The sequence below is a fragment of the Herpailurus yagouaroundi genome, unplaced genomic scaffold (assembly GCF_014898765.1).
Source record: "Herpailurus yagouaroundi ecotype Mexico unplaced genomic scaffold, PumYag 209, whole genome shotgun sequence".
Lineage (NCBI taxonomy): Eukaryota > Metazoa > Chordata > Mammalia > Carnivora > Felidae > Herpailurus > Herpailurus yagouaroundi.
The window spans coordinates 349507-375310 of record NW_024412440.1 but is presented as its reverse complement, the minus strand read 5'-3'; the positions used below and the strand labels follow the sequence as shown (position 1 = coordinate 375310).

At 34.5% G+C, this 25804-nt stretch overlaps 1 protein-coding gene and 1 non-coding gene across 13 annotated transcripts in view; one reads left to right on the top strand and one right to left on the bottom strand.

Moving 5' to 3' along the window:
* Nucleotides 1-25804, bottom strand: part of KCNT2 (potassium sodium-activated channel subfamily T member 2) — a 361485-nt gene that overhangs the window by 190742 nt on the left and 144939 nt on the right. For all 12 annotated transcript variants that reach the window (XR_005784134.1, XR_005784135.1, XM_040453583.1 and 9 more), the window contains 2 exons: nt 2300-2480; nt 957-1121 (listed from right to left, as the gene is read on the bottom strand). Coding sequence is in view for 10 of the 12 variants with exons in the window: in XM_040453583.1 (XP_040309517.1) it covers nt 957-1121; nt 2300-2480 (346 nt within the window). In the remaining 2 variants the exon portion in view is untranslated. The remainder of the gene's footprint in view (nt 1-956; nt 1122-2299; nt 2481-25804) is intronic.
* Nucleotides 15356-15462, top strand: LOC121016187 (U6 spliceosomal RNA). The gene has a single exon (XR_005784150.1). It is a non-coding gene; the product is annotated as a U6 spliceosomal RNA (small nuclear RNA).

Here is a 25804-nt window from a genome sequence, read left to right as displayed (position 1 = left end):
TCTCATGGTTCATGGATTCGAACCCCTTGTCGGGGATCTGTGCTGACAGCTCAAAGCCTGGAACCTGCTTCAGATTCTGTACCTTCCTCTTTTTCTACCCCACTCCCACTCACACTCTGTCTCTCTCTCACACACAAATAAATAAATAATAAAAATTTTTTAAAGTTCTCCAAAAGTCAATTTAAGGGAGATCTAATTAGAACTGTACTCAGTACTGTCTTGACCTTAAGATTGTCCAACCTCTTGACAACTTGACTGAGGAAATACAAGACATTCAAGTAGCTCTTTCCTGTTTGACCTAAATTAAGTGCATTAAGCAGGAAAGGAGATTACCTAAATCTACACTGGCCCACTACCATGGCAAGTGGAAAAGTATCTGAAGATTTTATCTGCATAGACAGATGAAGAGATTTTTTTTTTCTGAATTAGTGTTCTCAATTCAGCCAGTTATTGTCCAATTTTTGGTGATTCATTGCTACTATACGACCTAGTTACATTCTAGGAAACAAAGGAAAAAATGGAAATTTCAGACTTCTACATTTCTATCAGCAACACTTGATAAAATTTTTGATATTTTCAAGTAGATGATACTGTGAAATTACTTTTTCATTGTTTCATATTTTATTTTAAATTTCACTGTTTCATAAAAATATCATTTATACATTACCCAAAAGAGAAAAAAAACAATCCTTTTAATTCAAAGAAAACCTTTCTCTGTAGCATTAACATAATTCCATCTGTCTTTTAGTGTAGATACAGAAGGAAACTTAAAATACTGTGTATTCTTTAAGCATTTTTTCTATGTTCCCGGTTATATTTGTAGTTCTTCATTTACTCTTTCTAAATTGGAGCATATAAATAAAATCTTCCAGAACGCAGGCTGCACCTTCAGTTAATTGACTTTGACAATATGTTAGGTATGATCCAGTAAAATGCATAACATAATTTTAATGTACCTGAAGTCTTGGGTGAGCATAGAATTCATTTAAAAAGTCCATAAGTAAATCAATCTTCAGTGAACTGACACACAGAACAACATGCTTCTCAGTTTGAGCTCTATGTCGACTATAGTTTCCACCTGACTTTTGTCTCTCCATCCACAAATAGGCCAGCTGTTCAAACTGTAATGCATTTTCCACATATGAATGAAAAACACTAGGCATGAAAATAAAAACCAATGCAATACATCCATTGTTTATTAGATATACTCAATTTCTTAGATGGAACTCATTGAGATTCAAATTATCCACATTCCCTTCAATAACAGACTTTTCATGTGATTGCTGCAGAGGTCGCTAATGCTTCTTGGGGGTTTCAGGTCTCTATAGAAACATATTAATATGAATTTCCTATTATATTACTAACACTAAAAGGTTTGTGCCTCTGCTTTACGCCCAGGAAAGCAGGCAGCCATGATGTGCCATGCCCTGCATCAAAGAGAAAAACCTCAATGGCATTTCTTCTACATTTTTCTACCAAGTTCAGCACACATCTCATGCAATGAGAGATACCCAACACACACGGCCACATTCTAGTTGCATAGCAGCAGTTGGTATGTAAGGAAAGTAGATGGAATAGAGGAGGGATGTCAGGAAGGAATACACGCATGGTTGAACAGGAGTGGGAAGATCTTTTTCATACCTACATAAAGTATACTTACATAAACTGTGGCCAAGGGTTTGTAATGGAAGATACAAATTTGATTTGTATTTGCCATATCTTATTTCTAACCTGCTCACCCACAGGCACCCAAAAGCTCACTGTAAGAACGAGTTGCAGATCGCATCTACTCATCTTTAGTCTCCTTTTATACCTCTGTCCCTTTGCGACCACCTTATCCACTCCCAAAACGTTGCATAATATTTATGTATCATCTTCAGATTTTGTTTTAGTTGACCAATAAATGCGATCCATTTTTACTTACTACAATGTTCAGCTTTTATATTATTTCAAGAATCAAAAGAAATCAAACCTTCATAAGTTTATTTCCTTGGTCTATCATTCTATAATTACAACTAAATCCTGTGATCTTATAATTAACAAGTTAAATACCCTCTATATAAAAGAAACATCTTCAAGAACTGGAATGAGATGTGAGCTTTATGAATAGGGGTAAAAAAATCAGTTTCTAATATAATGTGAGAAGGAATTTCCTGAGGCCATTTTAATTAATTGACTAGATACAATAATAACATGTGTTAATAGATTAATAAACCACCCACATTTCATTCTAAGCATGGAAGATTTCATTTTATAAGGCTTTATACATTTCTATAAAACTTAACCTGGCTGTGTTTACCTGTATGGGTAGAACCACAAGAGCAACACAGATCATGGCAACAACAAAAAGCTTAGAGGACCAGGTTTCAGGCGTGACATCCCCAAAGCCCACAGTAGAAAATGTCACGATGCAGAAATAAAGGGAGTCAAAGAGATTCAGCTTCTTTCCTATCCGTTCAAGATGTTGGATTCCACAAATGCTAAGGAAACAAATGTGCATTAAAATTAAAACTTTTAAATTGGGCACATTATTTATTATTCTTTTGAAAGCCAAAGCACATTACATAAAGCACATTCAGTGAGTTGGAATCTTATATTGTACAATATATTTTTTCTCATGAAAACATAACTTTTAAGTTTTTACCTAATTAACCAAATATAATATTATTTTTATTAATAATCAAAAGTTGTAGCCAAAATATCACAGAGTATACCTGAGTAGAATGTAAAAGGAATAGACTGAATTTCATGGCTGACTTACACAGACATTTTGAATGCATGCCAGGGAACATAGAGACAGAAATTGCTAAATTTATTCCCTGTAAAAGAGTGATAGCCTTTTTTTTTTTTACAGGAAGCTATCTTATTGTATAATATGTGTGTATATATTGTGTGTGTGTGTGTGTGTGTGTGTGTGTGTGTGTGTGTGTGTGTTTCATGTATACATGAAAGGTTTGAGGATTTAACAGGTGCCAACTCACTCTCAAGAGATCACCATCTGTACAAAGCTAAGTCAGAGAGTAGCATAGAAATTGTTACAAGATGTCCCCAAAGTAAAATGGTTAAAATAGCATTAAAAATAGCCCAACTACAGGCTAAAAAAATAATAATAATAATAACAAAAATAAATAAATAAAAGGCATGGTGACACTATGAAATAAACATATATATTGTACATTTTTGGAGATATAAGTCATATCTCTCATAAATCATATCTGTAACATAAATCAGTGTATGATGGCATATGATTCAGCAAGGGGGAAAAAAACAAGTATTGATGCATGTTACAATATGGATAAATCGCAAAAACATGCTGAGTGAAAGAAGACAGATGTACAAGACTACAGACTTTATGATACTGTTAATACAAAATGCCCAGAAAAGAGAAACAGAGCAGACCAGTGGCTCCCTGGGGCTGATGGTGGGAATAGAGTAATAGAAAATGTTCTACAACGGGAATGTGGTGATGATTGCAGAACTCTGTAAATGCATTTAAAATGGTTGGTATTTACACTTAAAATGAGTGCACTATAAGGCATGTAAATTATTCCTCTACAAATCTGTGCAAAACAATCTGTGTTTACTTTTGGACACTCATTCCAACCCCTATGCACAACGAGCGGACATAGCGTGATTTTGGCGACCATGAATAAATAGTACTCAATATTTAAATTCAAGAAATTCCTTTTCTATCCTTTTAAGATAATTTTCTTATTTATTTAAGTTACATACAAAACATGTTTAATTATCTTAAATATTTTTTTGTTGTTTTATTTTTCTAAGGCAGAGAATACGCAGGTGGATAGTTAGGTAGTTGGGTAAACACACAAGTAGTTAAATCAAGGGACAGAAGAGAAAGCCTAGAGTACTTGATATCATTTTACTGCTGAGGCAGAAACTGTTCTTTTCTTCTTTTCCTTTTTTTAAAAAATATTTTCATTTATTTTTGAGAGAGGAGTGAGACTGAGCGGGGGAGGGGCAGAAAGAGAGGGAAACAGGATCCTAAGCGGGCTCTGCACTGACAGCAGAGAGCCCAATGCAGGATTTGAACTCACGAACCATGAGATCATGACCTGAGCCAAAGTCAGACGCTTAACCTACTGAGCCACCCAGGTGCCCCTTCTTTTTTTTTTTTTCTTTTTTTAACTCCAGGTTTTCAGAATGTAAAAATTGCCCTTGTTCTATGCTTAGGAATTTTCTGTGAGCTGCCTGCCAGGTCACATGAGTTCATTTGTATCAGGTTATTTGCTCAGCTGCCCCTATGCAGTATAATAGTCAAGCTAATTATAATACTATTCAGATAAAATCTTACCATAACCAAAGAGAACAACTGTTTGATAACAAACATTTTTGTGGATTAGGTTTTTTATTTTATTTACAATAATATATATTTGAAAATGTAAACAATTTATACTTATCTTTTATACTATAGTAGAAAATAAAAGTGAAGATAAATTATACATCTTTAAAAATTCAAATGTGAAGGCTTACTATATTTTGCATAACTACACATTAAATGTCAATTCCTGCTTATAGATAAAAATGTCCATTTTGTAATTCAAACATTATCTTCCCCTAAACTACTAGAAAAGTCCCCTACTCTTACTTCCTGCTCTTCAGTTTGCTCTCATATTTAAAATGACCTATTCATAAGGGCCATATTCACATTCTTAAACAAAGCTTACATACACATACGCCAATCTCAGGTTCAAAACAGCCATTGGATTCTTACTGTTTAACAACACTCTTTAATTCATGGTGTGATAGATTATTATGATAGATGCCAGTAAATCAAGTCTTCCTATGTTCATACCCCTTTGCAGTGTGGTATTGCTGTACTTCCCATCAAAAGCGAAACTAGTTCTCCACGTCCTTACATTTTAATGGCCTAATAACTTGTTTTGACCAACAGAATACTATAGAAGTGATGCTGTGTGGGTCACAGAGTGTGGATCTTAGAAGATCCTGAAGCTCTTGTTCTCACCATCTTAGAAGACTGAGACTACAATTCTATGAAGCGGACTGGTACGATCTACTGAAGGCTTACAGGTCATGTGGAAAAAACCAAAATGTCCCAGCTGACAGCCAGCACCAACTGCTAGACATGAGAGTAGGGCCACCTTGGATGCTCCAACTCCTGTCAGGCCATCACATGACTGAAGCCAAGAGTACTGAAGGTGAGATCAGGAGAAACACTGCCTAGTTACCAACCACAGAATTGTGAGAGACAACAAACTATGCTGTTTTAAGGCACTCCTCTTTAGGTGACTTGTTATTTGGTAATAGATATGTGATACATACAGAATTAACTAGACTCTAGCATCTGGATCTAATCTGTGTTTTCTCAAACTTATCTCCCTTTCACTTACTATTTACATCGTATACGTATCATAGTATATAATCCTTACCCTCTATTTCTACTTTTGCCTAATCCATTCCCTTCAACTGAGAGCCCTCTTCCTGCAACACCTACTACGATTCCTATTTTTTGAACCCTAGCTCAAAAATGAAGCTCCCTCATAGACTTTATTGAATCTCAATTTCAAGAAATTCCAGAAGCTCCTGCTGAATTCTGAGAGCTTATGAGTTCATGTCTTATACAAATACCACTTTTTAGAGTTTAATACTTATTATCCCAACTCAACTATTATTTACCCTACTGACACTATTTAAACTGTACATTTTTATTTCCTAGAGCACTGAGCACAAAGTGCTTGGTAGGCACTGATTAACTAACTGCTAAATGAACCAAAAAACACCTGGTTAAACCATACTCAGATAATATATGCAAACTCCAAAAAGTATTTCATTCATGCGTTTCAGTTTTTTATCACTGAATAACAAATTGCCCAAAACTCAATGGCTTAAAACAGTAAAAATTTATCATTTCACATGATAAATTCTGTGTTACATGGGAAGTTTCCCTGGTTTTCTTAGGCTTGCTCACGTGGCTCATTGGACTAGAAGTCTGGCTAGAATGAAAGGTCCAAGATGGCCTCAATCCTGTGCCAAATGGCCAGTGTTCGTCATTGTCTGTGTGCCTGGCTTGGTTTTTCTCCATGTGACCACTTATCCTCAAATAGACTAAACCATCTTCCTTACTGTCTCAGGGCAATAAGGGCAACTGAAAGTCCTCTTAAGAACCTAGCTTGATCTGCCCCATTCTGTTTGCCAAACCAAGTCACAAGATCAGCTCACATTGGAGGGGTGTGGAAATAGATGCCACCCCCTCATGAGAGGAGCTACAGAATTTTGTAACCATGAACTTTCGTTTTTCAGTTCACCAAACTGTACAAATGATAAAACTTATCACAACCTATACAAATCATAATAAATTTTATTGAATGCATCATCTTACAGTCTAAGATATTTAATTGCTTTGACATAACTGTAGTTAATCAATACTTGCAATCATTTCTTATAATCCTTATGTAAAATGCCATTTTACTTGACCTAGAAAAATTATATGAACCTTTCACATATTTATCAATTTCACATTTAAGATTCAAGACTTGATATTCCTTAATACTCACTAAAGCAACATGAAAATGAAGACACCCACACCAGCTGTTACATGTCTGATATTATTACATAAAAACAAAAATCAACCTTTTTAAGAACTATTAAGGTAAATATACTGAATTACTTTTAGAGTTTCTCTATGATTTTGAATAGGCCCACCAACTGGTTTCATTTAGAGTTTCATTTACTGGGTCACTGCTTATGTCCATGGATAACAATGTCATTACATTTTTAAAAAAATGGTGATATTAATATATTATCTTCTAAGTCAAGTATTATTTTTGTAATAAATAAATGAATTTACTTTCTTCTTCCCATAAGAAAATAAGGCATACCATATTTAAATATCTAGCCCAAGAAAGCAGTAATCCTTTTCGGTTATAGATCTAATCTGTTCCCTCTCTGTTCCTAACTCTCAATGCCCTTTTATCTTATTCACAATAAAATCCAAAAGCCCCTGGCTCTTCTCAGATCTTATCTTCTAAAGACCATCCCTTACTCACTGCCCTCCAACCACACCAGCCTCACTGCTATTCCTGAAACATAAAGTAGCACCCAAATCTTCTTTAAACATCCTCCTTTTATTTCTAATATTTCTAACGTCAAAACTGAATCCAAAAACTCCTCTCTAAATTTGCTCTTAACAAATTCTTCAAATCCAGTGTTGGCAAACCCCGCTCTCTTGTTATAGTGTCAAAATCCTAGAGTCATCCTTGACTTGTCTCTTTCTTTCACAGATCACATCCAAACCCTTATCAAACCCTACTGTTTCAAGCTTCAAAATATAACCAGAACCCACTATCACTACTCACCATGCTACTGCAATATTTCATGCCATCATCTTCTCTGCCCTGCACTACAGTGAACACTCCCATCCTTCTCCGAGAAACCCATCACCATCGTGCCAGAGTTATCCTATGAAAACATAGGTCAGATCATGCTATTCCCCTACTGAAAACCCTAAGAGGGCTCCCAATTTCATTTGACTAAAAGCTAATGTTCTTAGATTTGTTTATAACACACTAACCAATCTGACCCTTCCCTATGCCTTTCAGACTTATTTTCTACTCTTATCCCTGTGTTTCACTCTACCCAGCTACACTGGCATTCTTGCTCTCTGATCAACATAAGAGGCATGTTCCTTGTCATGGACCACTCTCTCTGTCTACAACCCTATTGCGCCAGATTTTGTCATCATTAATTACTAATTCCTCACATCTTCCAAGTCTTTACTTCTATACTGACCATCATATATACTCTCAATCTTTCTTATCCTGCTCAAATAAAAAAAAAAAGAAAAAGTTGGGGAAGGAGCCAAGATAGCAGAACAACAAGGAAGTTTTTTGTGTGTCTCACATCCATTAAATACAGCCAGACCAACATTAAACAATCCTGCACACCTAGAAAACTGATCTGAGGATTAACACAACAATCTGCACAGCCTGAACCACGGAATTCAGCAGGAATTCACCCCCAAAAGAAACAGCAGGAAGAAACGATAGCCAGGGATGTAACCAACACAGATACAAGCAACATGTCTGAACCAGAATTTAGAATCACAATAATAAGAATACTAGCTGGAGTCAAAAATAGATTAGAGTCCCTTTCTGTGGAGATAAAAGAAGTAAAAGCTAGTCAGGATGAAGTAAAAAATGCTATAACTGAGCTGCAATCTTGAATGGATACCGCCACGGCAAGGATGGACAAGCGAGAACATAGAATCAGTGATAGAGAGGACAAACTTATGGAGAATGATGAAGCAGAAAACAAGAGGGAGATTAAGTCAAAAGCGCATGATTTCAGAATTAGAGAAATCAGTGACTCATTAAAAAGGGACAACATCAGAATCATAGGGGTCCCAGAAGGGTAAGAGAAAATAGGGGTAGAAGGGTTATGTGAGCAAATCATAGTGGAAAACTTTCCTAACCTGGGGAGAGACATAGACATCAAAATCCAGGAAGCACAGAGGACTCCCATTAGATTCAACAAAAACCGACCAACAACAAGGCATATCAGAGTCAAATTCACAAAATACTCAGGCAAGGAGAGAATCATGAAAGCAGCAAGGGAAAAAAAGGCCTTAACCTACAAGGGAAGACAGATCAGGTTTGCAGCAGACCTATACACAGAAACTTGGCAGGCCAGAAAGGAGTGGCAGAATATATTCAATGTGCTGAATCAGAAAAATATGCAGCCAAGAAATCTTTATCCAGCAAGGCTGTCATTCAAAATAGAAGGAGAGATAAAAAGTTTCCCAGACAAAAATTAAAGGAGTTTGTGACTACTAAACCAGCCCTGCAAGAAATTTTAAGGTGGACTCTCTGAGGGGAGAAAAGATGACAAATAAATAAATAAATAAATAAATAAATAAATAAATAACAAAAGCGACAAAGATTAGAAAGGACCAGAGAACACCACCAGAAACTCCAACTCTTCAAGCAACATAATGGTAATAAATTCCTATCTTTCAGTACTTACTCTAAATGTCAGTGGACTCAGTGCTCCAATCAAAAGTCAGAAATGGTAACAAACAGAATGGATAAGAAAACAAGATCCATCTATATACTGTTTACAAGAGACCCACTTTAGACCTAAAGACACCTTCAGGTTGAAAATAAGTGGATGGAGAACCATCTATCATGCTAATGGTCAACAAAAGAAAGCCGAGTAGCCATACTTATATCAGACAATCTAGACTTTAAAATAAAGACTGTAACAAGAGGTGAAGAAAGGGCATTATATCATAATTAAGGGGTCTATCCACCAAGAAGAGCTAACAACATTTATGCACCAAACGTGATAGCACCCAAATATATAAATCAATTCATCACAAACATAAAGAAGCTCATTAATAATAATACCATAATAGTAGGAGCCTTCAACACCCCACTCATAGCAATGGACAAATCATGTAATAAAAAAATCAAAAAGGAAACAATGGGTTTTTTTGACACACTGAACAAGATAGACTTAACAGATATCTTCAGAAAATTTCATCTTAAAGCAGCTGAATATACATTCTTGTCTAGTGCACGTGGAACGTTTTCCAGGACAGACCACATACTGGGACACAAATCATGCCTCAGCAAGTACAAAAGATCAAGATCATACCATGCATATTTTCATACCACAGCACTATGAAACTCGAAATCACCACAAGAAAAAATTTAGAAAGGTAACAAATACATGGAGACTAAAGAAAATCCTACTAAAGAATGAATGGGCCAAACAAGAAGTTAAAGAAGAAATTAAAAAGTATATGGAAGCCAATGAAAATGATAACACCACAACCAAATACCTCTGGAACGTGGCAAAGCTGGTCATAAAAGCAAAGTATATAACAATCCAGACCTTCCTAAAGAGGGAAGAAAGATCTCAGATATACAACCTAACCTTACGCCTTAAACAGCTGGAAAAAGAACAGCAAATAAAACCGAAAACCAGCAGAAGACAGGAAATGATAAAGATTAGAGCAGAAGTTAATGCTATCAAAACCAAAAAAAAACAGAACAGATCAATGAAAACAGAAGCTGGTTCTTTGAAAGAATTCACAAAATTGATAAACCACTAGCCAGTTTGATCAAGAAGAAAAAGGAAAGGAACCAAATAAATAAAATCAAGAATGAAAGAGGAGAGATCATAACCAACACAGCAGAAATAAAAACAATAATAAGAGAATATTATGAGCAATTATATGCCAATAAAATGGGCAATCTGGAAGAAATAGACAAATTCCTAGAAACATATACACTACCAAAACGGAAACAGGAAGAAACAGAAAATTTGAACAGACCCATAACCAGTAAGGAAATCGAATTAGTAATCAAAAATCTGCCAAAAAACAAGAGTCCAGGGCCAGACAGCTTTCCAGGGGAATTCTACCAAACATTTAAGGAAGAGTTAACACCTATTCTCATGAAGCTGTTCCCAAAAATAGAAATGGAAGGAAAACTTCCAAACTCTTCCTATGAAGCCAGCATTACCTTGATTCCAAAACCAGACAGAGACCCCACTAAAAAGGAGAAGCTATAGAACAATTTCCCTGATGAACATGAATGCAAAAATTCTCAACAAGATATTAGCCAACCGGCTCCAACAATACATTTAAAAAATTATTCACCATGACCAAGTGGGATTTATACCTGGGATGCAGAGCTGGTTCAATATCCACAAGACAATTAACATGATTCATCACATCAATAAAAGAAAGGACAATAATCATATGATCCTCTCAATAGATGCGGAGAAAACATTTGACAAAATACAGCATCCGACCCTTTCTTCTTAAAAACCCTCCAGAAAGTAGGGATAGAAGGAGCATACCTCGAGATCATAAAAGCCATATATGAATGACCCAACGCTAATATCATCCTCAATGAGGAAAAACTGACAGCTTTCCCCTTTAGGTCAGGAACAAGACAGGGATGTCCACTCTCGCCACTGTTATTCAACATAGTTTGGAAGTCTTAGCCTCTGCAATCAGACAACACAAAGAAAGCAAAGGCATCTAAATCACCCAGGAAGAGGTCAAACTTTCACTCTTTGCAGATGACATGATACTCTATATGGAAAACCCAAAGGATTCCACCAAAAAACTGCTAGAATTGATTCATGAATTCAGCAAAGTTGCAGGATATAAAATCAATGCACAGAAATCGGTTGCATTCCTATACACCAACAAAAAAGCAACAGAAAGAAAAATCAAGGAATCCATCCCATTTACAATTGCACCAAAAACCATTAAATACCTAGGAATAAATCTAACCAAAGAGGTGAAAAATCTATACACCGAAAACTATAGAAATCTTATGAAAGAAATTGAAGAAGACACACAAAAAAAGGAAAAATATTCCATGCTCCTGGATAGGAAGAACAAATATTGTTAAAATGTTGATACTGCCCAAAGCAATCTACATATTCAATGCAATCCCTATCAAAACAACACCAGCATTCTTCACAGAACTAGAACAAATAATCCTAAAATTTGTAAGGAACCAGAAAAGACCCCAAATAGCCAAAGCAATCTTGAAAAAGAAAACCAAAGCAGGATGCATCACAATCCCAGACTTCAAGCTATACTACAAACCTGAAATCATCAAGACAGCATGGTACTGGCACAAGAACAGACACTCAGATCAGTGGAACAGAATAAAGAAACCAGAAATGGACCCACAACTGTATGGCCAACTATTCTTTGACAAAGCAGGAAAGAATAACCAATGGAATAAAGACAGTCTCTTCAGCAAGTGGTGCTGGGAAAACTGGACAGACACATGCAGAACAATGAACCTGGACCACTTTCTTACACCATACACAAAAAGAAACTCAAAATGGATGAAAGACCTCAATGTAAGAGAGGAAGCCATCAAAATCCTCAAGGAGAAAGCAAGCAAAAACCTCTTTGATCTTGGCCGCAGCAACTTCTTACTCAACATGTCTCCGGAGGCAAGGGAAACAAAAGCAAAAATGAACTACTGGGACCTCATCAAAATAAAAACCTTCCACACAGGAAGGAAACAATCAGCAAAACTAAAAGGCAACTGACAGAACGGGAGAAGTAATTTGCAAACGACATATCAGATAAAGGATTAGTATCCAAAATCTATAAAGAACTTACCAAACTCAACACCCAAAAAACAAATAATCCAGTGAAGAAATGGGCAAAAGACATGAATAGACACTTCTCCAAAGAAGTCATCCAGATGGCCAACCGACACAGGAAAAAATGCCCAACATTACTCATCATCCGGGAAATACAAATCAAAACTACAATGAGACACCACCTTACACCAGTCAGATGGCTAACATTAACAACTCAGGCAACAACAGATGTTGGCAAGGATGTGGACAAAGAGGATCTCTTTTGCATTGTTGGTGGGAATGGAAGCTGGTGCAGCTACTCCGGAAAACTGTACGGAGGTTCTTCAAAAAACTAAAAATAGAACTATCCTATGACCCAGCAATTGCACTACTAGGCATTTATCCACAGGATACAAAGGTTCTTCAAAAAACTAAAAATAGAACTATCCTATGACCCAGCAATTGCACTACTAGGCATTTATCCACAGGATACAGGTGTGCTGTTTTGAAGGGACACATGCACGCCCATATTTATAGCAGGACTATCAACAATAGCCAAAGTATGAAAAAGCCCAAATGTCCACTGATGGAGAACGGATAAAGAAGATTTGGTGTGTGTGTATGTATGTATGTGTATATATATATATATATATAAATAGATATATATATATAATGGAGTATTACTCAGCAACCAAAAAGAATGAAATCTTGCCATTTGCAACTATGTAATGGAACTGGAGGGTATTATTCTAAGTGAAATTAGTCAGAGAAAGACAAATATCATATGACTCCACTTATATGAGGACTTCAAGAGACAAAACAGATGAACATAAGGGAAGGGAAACAAAAATGATATGAAAACAGGGAGGGGGACAAAACAGAAGAGACTCATAAATATGGAGAACAAACAGAGGGTTATTGGAAGGGGTGTGGGAGGGGGGATAGGCTAAATGAGGAAGGGGCATTAAGGAATGTACTCCGGAAATTATTGTTGCACTATATGCTAACTAATTTGGACGTAAATTTGAAAAATAATAAAATAAAAAAACTCAAAAAAAAAAAAAAGGAAAAGTTTTAATCATTTGTTGGGTTTGGTGTCCACTGTCTATAATCCTCTATATGAATGGAGGCCAAGTGCTTTCTTTATCCATGTTGTCTGAACACCTAAAATATTGCTAAGCACATAATAACGTTCATGGACTTCTACTGCCATATTTAAATCACCAAGCCTTTTAACCTCTTCAGATATAAACTAAATACAATTTATTAATTTTTAAAAAGCATCCAAAATCTTTATATGGCCACTGACTTAACTGTGGAATCTAATATAAGTGGCAAGACTAAATACTTCTTTGTCAAGGGAGGCAAATGCAATATTCCATAAATCTATGGACTTTCCCACCACCTTTTAATCAATATCACTTGAAATATTCAAGTTCTATAAACAAGAGAATTGGGTTTTACTCTCCCTAGTAATTACTATTCGTAACTCCAGCATTTGTTTCAGTTAGTAGTACTACTTAAATAATATGATAAATGAAGAATTGGAAATTTGAAATTTGGAAATTGACTTGTATTTATAAAACTTATATTTATTCTCATTACATTCTAAACTCTCTATGTCACTAACATGTTTAAAACTACCTGAGTTATTGAATTATTTGCTACATTTAACTATTTCCTAATCAAAGACTTTACCCAAAATCACACACTTGCCACTGTTCATGAATATTACATACTTTAATACTAAACTCAACCATGTTAGTTATAGAACTTTTCATAATATGGAAAGTGTCTAGCTTATGATTTATGAAAGAAACTACTCTCGATATTAGAGAGAAATCTGCCTAAAATAACTATACATTCTGGACTCCAATGTCACTGTCACGTTAACTTTTGAAACTACTTCCTTTTTGCTCTCTTGTATTTATTTAGAAGAATCATGTTACTTGAAGGATAGAAACAGTTTAAAGGGAATTTTGCAGAAATTTGCACAAGCTTAACAAATTCTAAAGAAAGAACATTCACACTATTTAAGCAAAAAGGAAAAAAAAAGAAAAAAGGCTCTCAAACCTCCTCACCGAATCATAAAAATTAGATTTAAAAAGTATTTTGAAAAGTATCGTTCCGTGTTATAATTTTATAAAAGTAAAAACTAAGATGTGGAGTAGTTTAATACGAGGCAGAAACTGGACTATTCTCATCATATTATTTGGCTATAGCATCATTTCCTGATACCAGTTATGGAGTATCTATATGGAATATGTGGAGAATGTTAAGAGTATCTGCCAACTTATTATAATCTATTTTGGTTATAGTAACACATCTAGCGATATTTTGAAGTTAAGAAATATAAAAATGTATATTAGTGTTCTATGTCAATCATTCAACTAAAAAATAATTTTAGATCATTCATTTAAGCTATCTTTCCAAACAGTAATTCAGATCCTTTTATGAAGGAATGAAAGACATATATCTTCAGTGTCAACTGTACTTCAATTAAAGAAAAAAAGTGTATCTTCAGGATAGATAGATACACAGATAGTTTATTGTTACTTTATCATATAATTCTTAAGGCTAATACAGCATTGACATACTTTTGATTTGCATTATTCATAAACATTAATATTTTATTTATATATTAGCTATTTTTCCAAGAACTATGAATGCTACAACATGCTAGCTAAGGATCTGAAACCATTTAGTGATTATAACCATTTTAATATAGATTGTTATCTTACTTCATTTATATATGTCTTTGGAGCTCTTATTAAACAAAAACTGCCTCTTCTCCCTGATCATAATTGATGAATTTCAGTTAATTATTATTTTGTGCCTGTACCCAGAAGTGATTTTAATGATGGGTGCAGATTTTCTGATAAACTAAATCTAAGAATGTGCTCAAATAGTCCACATTGGTAATAAAAATATCCTATTTTGCCTTATCATAAGAGATACATCTTTTCAGTCAGTCAAAGACTCAGTTAAACTGTTTAAATTATATCTTGAATTGAAAGTGGTGGAAGAATTTAATAATGCAGAATTTAAAACTAAATAAGCATAGCTGATAGATGTAAATAAACACTCCTGCCTTTAAATTTTATAGTAATCAAATTTAAAATTGTTTTGTGACTGGGCCGTAACATTAAAACCAAAAAGTCTTGCTTAGAATTTTAGTGGATATCTAATTGTAACAAAAATTTTGCTTATTATCCTGTATTGTCTGCCTGAACATTTGAAATTAAATATTTTAGTGCTCGCTTCGGCAGCACATATACTAAAATTGGAACGATACAGAGAAGATTAGCATGGCCCCTGCGCAAGGATGACACGCAAATTCATGAAATTAAATATTTTATTCCAATTTAAGATGGAAAAAATAAAACAATGTCATACCATGTTCAATTTATCTTTGTTTAGTTAATCCACATAAAAATTACTCATATTCATTTATACTCATTGATTTTGAAATGGAAAAATGCAAATTAATATGATTTTCTTAAAATTTCTATGTTCTTAAAAATACCTGTAAACTTTAAATAAGAAACAAACTGATTTATATAAAACCAATAGGTGCTATAAAACTTAAATGTTTCATAAGAGAAAAAGGGTAACCTTACTCATAAAGGTAAGTCATGTGTATTCATACAAATACATTTATGGATGGTTTACTAAAATAAAGCATTGTACTGTATAATAGAGATGTAGATATGAATACAACACCGTCATCTACATAAAAGAGCTTCTAAATCTAAAGTGAATGATTTTAACCCCAACTTTATAATATTGCTAATAATCATACCATAAATTAATAATCAAACATCTAACTTATAACTCGATTAATGCTAACAGGTAAATTACTTAATCTTTTTAAACCTTATCCTCAACTGGAAAGTAAATGTAATAACATTAACTTCTTCATTTGGTTCTTAAGGGAATACAATGAACTAATAATGCTCAGTGAAATGTCTGACACATAATAATGCTCAATGAATTCAGTATTTATTTATTTATTTATTTATTTATTTATTTATTTAGTAATTTATTTAGTAATGTATTTATTTAAATTCCAGCCCAGCATAAAAGAACTAAAAGCACAAAAATGAGTCAAATATAAGAATCAACTATTTACACAAAATAGATATAAAGCCTTTGTTTTTCACTTGACAAGAAAATAAATGTACTATTAGAGCAATATAGTCAGTGCATGGCGTGCCTGGGTGGCTCAGTTGGTTAAGCATCAGACTTGATTTTGGCTCAGGTCATGATCTCACAGTTCATGAGATCAAGCCCTACGTGGGGCTCTGCACTGATAGCATGGAGCCTGCTTGGGAGTCTCTCTCTCCTTTGCTCCCTGCCTCTCTGCCACTTCCTGCAGTCTGTCTCTGTCTGCCTCTCTCTCTCTCTTTCTCTCTCTCTCTCTCTCTCTCTCTCTCTCTCTCTCCCCCTCCCCAAATCAATAAACATTAAAAATAAACACAGTATATGCATAGACTATGGGGAAAGAGACTGGGGTTGAGAAAGTAGCATGTCTGTTCCTCTTTACTATGGAGTTAGTAACAGAGTTATTAGCAGCAAACAATCATCCATGAATTAATGAGAGTAGCTGTAATCTTGTCCAATCTTTTCTCAAACCTGCAACTCCCAACTTTCCAAAAAGAAAAGTTAGGCAATTTGCAAAATAAACTCATAATATTTAACTATTTACAAAGACCAGAGTCATGCTGATATTAGCTGACCTTTGGAGGGTTCACTATCATCATTTACGGAAACTGACAACTAATTCTTGGTAATGCAGTCAAGATAAAAAAAAGATTAAGCACTATTTCTCAGCCAAAATGTCAATAACAGGCTAGTGACATGTTTTAAAAAGGACAAGTTATCTCTGAGATTGCCTGAATGAAAGAATTTTCATACAATTATGTAAGCCTGCATATATATGTGTGTGTGTGTGTGTGTGTGTGTGTGTGTGTATGTGTGTGTGTGTGTATAGATAGATAGATAGATAGATAGATAGATAGATAGATAAAATATGTATTTATTTATATAGTTCACTCACTGACCTTGGTAACTACTAAGTATATCATCATATGAGAATATTCATGATTTGAATGTTAAAATGTTAGTATTTAGGGGGGAAAATACCAACAAAATTTGCTCTTCTTATATTATTTTTACACATACATTCACATTCACCATTCTTTTTTAATGTTTATTTATTTTTGAGAGAGAATGTGTGCATGTGTGAGCAAGCAAGCAGGGGAGGGGTAGAAAAAGCAAGGGAGACACAGAATAAACAGCAGGCTCCAGGCTCTGAGCTGTGAGCACAAAGCCCCATGCAGGATTCAAAATCACGAATCTTGAGATCATGACCCTGGCCGACATCAGGCGCTTAACTGACTGAGCCACCCAGGCATCCCCATATTCGCTGTTATTTAAATAGATATTTAATTATATCTAACTTATAGGTTTTCTATTTTACAAAGATTAAATACACCTATTTTTGAAACTATGCATTTTGTAAAGTAGAGAATTTTTGCCATGCATGTGTTTATGTTTTTGCATAATTGTGGTTGATATTCACAATAGCTTAAACTGGACTTTCAAAACTTTCACAGAGCCATTTCTACCTTAATGTAATATAGTTTTATGAATACCCATTTGTGATGATGTCTGTTTTAAAAATCACTTTTGGGGCACCTAGGTGGCTCAGTTGGTTGAGCACCTGACTCTTGGTTTTGGCTCAGGTTATATCATCTCTCAGTTCGTGACTTGGAGCCCCAAGTCCGGCTCTGTGCTGACAATGTGCAGCCTGATTGGGATTCTCTCTCTCTCTCCCTCTCTTTCTCTCTCTGACCCACCCCTGCTTGCTCACTTTCTCGAAAATAAATAAATAAACTTTAAAAGAATAAAAAATAAAATAAAAATGACTGTTACAGAATAAAAATCCTTAAGGAATTTTATGGCATGGTACCTTGGCAAGATTTTCTGAATCAAAGTGGCCAAGCACTTAAACTATGCAGACTAGAGGACAAAATACATCCTTAAATACCTGCTCAGAACTTGATTACCACAAACACACTAAATATACAGAAAAACAGAAAAATATCCTTGGGAATTACATGTCATCTAAAACTTTCACAATCAATAAGGATAAGAGATTGAGTACATGACTCAAACCATATGAAACAAATACAGTTTTTGAGAGGTATAATGTTTTATTTGATTTTCAACCAATGTTTGTAGATTTTCCAGTATGACCTATAGACATCAGAAGATGAAGGCAATGGATAAAAAGTTATAAGGTAAAAAATATTAGGGAAAACTTTGCAGGTGGAGAGAGGAGAAAATTATTTAATTTTTTAAGAGGTTGAATTTATTATAATATTCACTTTCTATTACTAGACAAATGATAGAGGATATATATGATGTTATTAGTATTATTCTACTCCTATCTATCATTAAGGTAATTAATATTTAGTAAGTGCCCTTTTGCTTGTTTGATATTTTATTTTGTTTTGATTTAGTTTCTAATGTAAACTTCTGTTTTTAGTCTGTCAATTTACTACTATAGGAATTTTATATCTATCTCTTGAAAGTGACCTTGGTATATATTTCTGTATCTCAACATATGTTCCTTGAAAAGCCAATCTAGCACTGTATCTGGTAAGCCACTCAGCTAACTGGTCTGTGTTGCATGGCTATATAGCCCGGATTATAAACCCTCTGTAGCCATCTGTGTGAAGAACAATGTATCATTAAACCCGTATTTATCAGAAAAAAAAAAATTGGCAACTCTAGGTTAAACATATTTATTTATTTCGTAAAGGACTTTCCAGATCATTTTAATGAGTTAATGTTTATTGTGGATCTCCAAGAGTAGAATAATTTTCCTAAGATTAACGAAACACACCTGCCAAAATTCTTAGTTTTGACAGAGTATCTCAAAGGATTAGGGTCTTATTAACTCAACTAGGAGAACATTAGCTCATAGTTTGTGCTTTGTCACAGTATTTTAGAATCAGTTTAGCTTAATTATTAAATGATTTGGGTAATTTTTTATCTTTGTCCATGCCCTGAATTATATCGCCCTGGATTAACTGTTCCTTGAAGGAATTTAACAATGAAACTGTCAGGCCCTGAGGTTTTTTCTTTTTTCTTTTCTTTCTTTTTTTTGTGGTTTTTTTGTTTACTTTTTCTTAATGGAAATCAAAACATATAATTTTAAAAGTGCTCCATCTCTATCTTAATCGCAATTTAAGACTGCTAACAAATCTGTAAACATGCAGTTTCAAATGACCTACCATTCCTTCCTTAGATCCACAAGAATAAATAAGCCTCAATCATCATTCCTTGTTCTTTACTGACTTCCTACAAATCTAAACTTTGAACATACCTGACAAAGTTTAGAAATACAGGACAACAGCGGTCATACTGAGTACTGGATAAGCAGAGAAGCTCCCTATCTCTGCTGACAAAGCAGCTAAGAGAATAGGACAAATTTTTTCATAAATGCTGTGATTATTTGAAATGTGCATCACCAAATTGAGCATGCCATATGTAAAGGAGGACTCCAAATTGTATCTCATTAAAAAGAATTTAAAATTCTTTTTTCTTAACTAAAATAATGTTAAATCTCATTAAGAATAATTTGAAAGAAACTATTCAAACACTTATGTAAAAAAGCCATAACCACATTAAAACACACACAAAAAGGATTATGCCCCATTTTACACTAAATGCATAGAGCCAGAATATATACCATATCAAGCATTAAAGTTATAAATACTCTTGGTAATAAAAAAGCTAATACAATGTATTAATTTTGAAATTTTCACTTTAACTAAATATTCTTCCATTAGGAAAAAGCTAACATGTTAACTTACATATTTTAAAATATTTTTTTCTGACTCACCTAGTAAAAGAAAGATCACCAGGATATGAGACAGAAATTATCTAAGGCTACACCAACCATAACATAGCGGTAAGTCTTCTTTCTTATATTAAACGCTTCAATTAAAGGGATTCCACATTATGCATTACTATTCTGATTCAATATATTTCTTTTAACAAAATTACATTAAATTCATTTCCTCTCCTTTCATCATTAGTGATTTAAGCAAAATAAAAGCATCTGGGGAATAGTCTTCGTAAATTACTCATAGACGCATCAGCCTATGGGCCACTACTATGATAATGCATCAGATGGAAGTAGGGTCTTTTTGTTCATGGTAGGAAGGATGGAACTATAATCATGTAGTGTTTTGTTCTGTGTTCCTCAGGTTATATGCTGCACTGAGCATATATTTATATTCATCTATAATCATTTAGTAAGAAATGTGTACTGGGTCTCAATACAAAATGTATTTTCTAGTGTGAATTGTGAAGGAAGTAGACAAAGAAATAAGGCAGTGGGATATGAGAGAGGAGTAAAACAGATTAGCAAGGTGAAAATGAGACAAAATTTAGTCAAGAATCAGGTAAAATCATGATCATGTTCTTGTAACTCTCATTTTAGGAGCCTCTAATGTTAAGAAATGAAACCGTTAAGGGAAAAAAAACAATAAAAACCTGTAACATCAGCAGAATGTTATTATATTTTCATATTTTAAAAAAGAATTGATAAGACAATAAATAAAGACAAGGTGGTACTTAATCATCTCACATTCCTGTTAATAGATAAAAATGTTTTATTTACCACTTCTTGCTTCCTGGAAAACTCAGGATTTTTCTCTCCTGAATCTCCAATAAAGTGCTTATCATTTTATTTTTGCTCTATTGTAGATCATATACATTTGAAAAAGTTTCACATGAATTTATTCACCTATTTATTAGGTGTTACTACATGGTAGGCAAAGAATTAGGTACTAGGGGAGACAGTGGTATGGAAAAGCTGGCATGACTGGTCCCTTGTGGAAATTAGAGTCCAGTGAAAGAGACAGAAAATGATGACTAACCTAAATATACATAAATTTAACAGGAGAGCCCTTTTGCCCCTGCCTTGCTATGCTCTCCTGTAATCCTGAATTTGACATAATCAGGTGGACCGGACATAAATGACAAAGTGATGTTTCCATTAACATTTAAAAAAAAAAGATAAGACAGATTCTACTCTGCAAAGAAAAATAAGGTAGAATATTATAAGGATAAAGAAGGTTAGTGTGATGGGAATAGTAAGGGAAAAAAAAGTAGGACTCCTGAGCAGAGGAAAAATCAAGGATGTAGATGAAAATGAAAAGATGAGGAGAATCCTGATTGTACTGGAAATTTAGGACATATTAAGTAAGAAGTTTTGTGTTCATCCCAAGACACATGGAAAACTTTTAACAAGAAATGGATAGATTTGCAGGATACTAAGGAGATAAAATCCGTGGGATCTGTTGATTGTGTGTTGTGTCACAGAATAGGAGGCATTAAGAATGATTCCATTCTTTGGAATTGCCCCCAAAGAATGGACAGTAGTTGCTATTTCAGAGATGTGGACAATTTGGAAAAGAAATAGCATAAATTTGCCTTTGGACATACTTACATTGAGGAGTCTAAGAGGGTATGTCAAAGAAACAGTTGAATATAAAAGTTGTAACTAGAACCATAAAAACTGACCTAAGACAATTTGTTGGCTCACAATTATCAGGTTCTTTGAGGTGCTCATTTGTAACCTCCAACGTAAAGACGCAAAGTGGAGGCATCAGACCCTACTCCCCAACAACCTTGCGACCAAACATCAAACAGAGAGAGCAAGTCAAAAAGCAAATTCTGCCACCTAAAACAATCATTCCTGTTCTGTAAGATCAAAGAGGTTCCTGTTCTTTCTGTGCATAACAACAAATACACTGAAAGAAAGGTTCATACCAACAAAAAATGTGAAAATATACTAAGGGCAGGTTCAGCTAATAGGCTTGTGGAATCAGACAACAGAATCCTCTGTCAAGTGGGAACACTCTTGAAAGGGTCTCAAGACCCACATGACCACTCCCTGCAAGGTTAGGCTTGTTTATTCTTATGATCCAATTATGCAAGAGCAGATAAGACCAAACAATACTTTCTTGCCAACTATACACCTTGGAAAATATTTTTAATTCCACTTTTGTTCATATATAAGGATTCTGATATTGATGTTTGAACTGATGATAGCCTGGGAGTGGGTTCCTCACTAGAGTCCTTCACATGCTTATTACTATCTCTTAATTGTTATAGACAATATATCACACTACACTGAAATATTTATGGGATTACAGAAAATATAGCTAAAATATATAATGTATTCCTAGTGGAAAAGTATAAAATAAAATTAAAAAGCCAAGGTCTGATCAATGAGAAAATACATCATTTAGTGAAATGTTATAGAAGAGGATGAGGACATAAAAAGAGTGTGTATATCTGCATATGTGTGTGTGCATGCATTTATGCAGTATGGATATATGGGCCTCACATGCCCACAGACATACTCATAACCTCCATGTGCATTTAAATGATTCTTCATGTAAATTGTTAATGTTTAATATTGGAATATTGGAAATATTAAAGTCAGTGACTTACACTGGCTTTCTGAGTTCTACCGTGACATTAGAGATCCTTTCTAAACCTGTCTCTACTTCATTCCCAGAAACAGAATAATAGAAAAAGGTCAATAGTTCCAAGAATCATATTCCTTTTTCCTCCTTTTTTAAGATTTAATTTTCAAAAACAAGCCAAAAAATCACAATATCTATTTTGCTTTCCTTTTTATTTGCACTTCTTCCTAACCATTAGTTTACTTAAAATAAAAGGTATTCTCAACAGGAAAGGCTTCATAATCAGGTCATGAACACTTCAATATAACTTCTACAAGTTGCAAAGAAAAATTTTGCATAAAAAAAACCAACTGTGAGCGCATTCCTTTAGGGCAATATGGCTAAAGGAGAGCCTTTAGAGTAAGACAAATAAGGGCAGATGAGGCCAGTGAAGTGGGCAGGGACAAATTGTAAATCACTTTATATACAACACCATGGATTTTACATTATCCTGAAGACACAAATGAAAAACTTTAGGCAAGAGAATGAATGACGTGATCAAATGGAGTAGTTGTTGAGCTCATTAATAAAAGTCTACTGATATCCTGAGTGGTTACTCCAACTCCAAGCAGCAACTATATTTACACTAGACTCTTAGTCTCCAGACTGACAAAGCACTTTAAGACACTACCGATGCAAATCATCCAAGTGAAGTTAGAGTTGTGAACAGAAAAATAATGGATGTAAAAAAGCTACAAAATTCAGTCCTCAAGCACTTTCTAAGTTGTAAGCTCTTGCCTCTCTGCCATTTACTCTTTTTTTCCTTGAACTTTTTTACCTGATTCAGTTCTTAAAAGTGAAGTACCTAGCCAATAAAATATTAGCTTTACACACCATTAATTCCCATTACGCATTTAAACATATGTACCTACTTAGAGTTCATAAAAATAAAATATGTATATATCCAAATTCTCTCCAGGAAAGGTTTGAGACTTAGTATTATATTTCACATTATTTTTTTACTTTTCAAGAAATTAGTAAGATAAACAATGTAGGAGCCAAGTTGGGCCACTTGGCATATGTAGTACTTTGAGCTAAAGACAACTGAGACCTTACAGTCTCAAGAGAAACTTTTGCCACTCCCTTAACTGCACAAAAAAAATCTACCCTGGGGCTCTTTCCCAAAATAAGTGTTTACCAGAAATAAGTTTTATCTGAAAAACGCATCTGTGGCAAGGCAAACATTCGTTTACCATATATTCACTTTTTTTTATTTTCCTGTGAATTGCATTCCCTCCGTTTGAAGTTCCAGACCTCTTCCCACTCCTTCTTATTTCAGGATAACATATATACCTCATTTTTCCTGACTGCCTTTAGAACTTCCATGTCTATGTGGATTCCCTGTACATACTAAATTAAATTTGATTTTCTCCTGCTAATCTCTATTATGTCAATTTGATTCTTACTTCAGCTACAAGAACCTAGAATAAGACAGAACATTCTTTTTTTTTTTTAATTTTTTTAATGTCTATTTATTTTTGAGACAGAGAGAGACACAGAGCATGAATGGGGGAGGGTCAGAGACACAGAATCCGAAGGGGGAGACACAGAATCCGAAGCAAGCTCCAGGCTCCAAGCTGTCAGCACAGAGCCCCACGCAGGGCTCGAACCCACAGCCCATGAAATCATGACCTGAGCCGAAGTCAGACGCTCAACCAACTGAGTCACCCAGGCGCCCTGAAGACAGAACATTCTTGACCCCAACAACACTTATTTATATATCCTTGCTCATGTGAAATGTGAGCACCAAATAAATATCAACTAATTTAAGCTGATTTACACTCATTTAACATGTTCCCACAGGGATGTATTGCTAGTTGCTACCACATAACAAAACTAATCCCTAATATTCTGTCTCTGGTCAACAGTTTCTGGAAATTAAATAAGGCACAAAATAAAGCTTTATCTCATTCTATCTGAAATAGTCCAAATTTAATCAGTCACTAAAAATAAAACAGAAGAACATAGAGCTTCCCATGTTACTTCACACTGTAAGGAATGGGAATTACTCTCAGAGCAAAAGTGACTCTTATTTTTATATAATAATTTATTTGAACCCAGCTTTTAAAATGTAATGCTAATCTGTCATGAAAAGTTTGCAATAATGATAGCACATTTACTTTTATAATATTTAATCACTGCTTAAAATCAATTGGAAAATTTCCTCTTTCTAAGAGATGGCTAAGTAAACATATGCCTGCTTCATACTCTACTCACACTCTATTTCATAGAGTGTAATATTTAGATAATTCTGTAATAAACAAATATAACCATATGTGAGTAAGAACACTCTTGAGAAGTATCTGATTGATTCTTTTGCACGTTCAGCTAACATTTCCATTGATGGTGCATTTAATTGTTCATAAGATGAGGTCAAATACACCAGTTATCTGTGTAAAATGGTCTCCTAGGTAAATAATCATCCTTTTTTTTCCACTGGAAATTACAACTGCTTTCCTGATCAATGATATTTGTTCAAAGAACAGTTTTGGAAGGACAAGACACATTCTGAACTAAAGAAATCTACTGGAAAACATGACTTGTGTGGACATTACCTAATACACATTTTGCTCCCATGGCTTCCGTTAAAAAAAAAAAATCTGCTAAGAACATTACCATATCAAATTATTTATACTTAAAGAAATTAAACTGGGAATTAAAATTGCAATTAAGGTACCACCATTCAAGGAAATCTTTGATTCTGTATTTTTTACATCAGGAAAAAAATAACTAAGCAATACGATAGCATTTTTTTAATTCAATGTACGCAATCAATACGCTATTTCCTTTATTTTTTTTTTACACATCATGAGACTCATTTAGCTCAAAATTTCATTTAACAGAGTATCCCAATAGCACTTATCTTTATTCTTAGCAATTACAAATATGAAACACTAAGCCAATAAGCAGGAAACCATTACTATTTTTGCATTTAAATTTTTTAATAAGGGGCGCCTGGGTGGCGCAGTCGGTTGGGCGTCCGACTTCAGCCAGGTCACGATCTCGCGGTCCGTGGGTTCGCGCCCCGCGTCGGGCTCTGGGCTGATGGCTCAGAGCCTGGAGCCTGTTTCCGATTCTGTGTCTCCCTCTCTCTCTGCCCCTCCCCCGTTCATGCTCTGTCTCTCTCTGTCCCAAAAATAAAAAAAAAC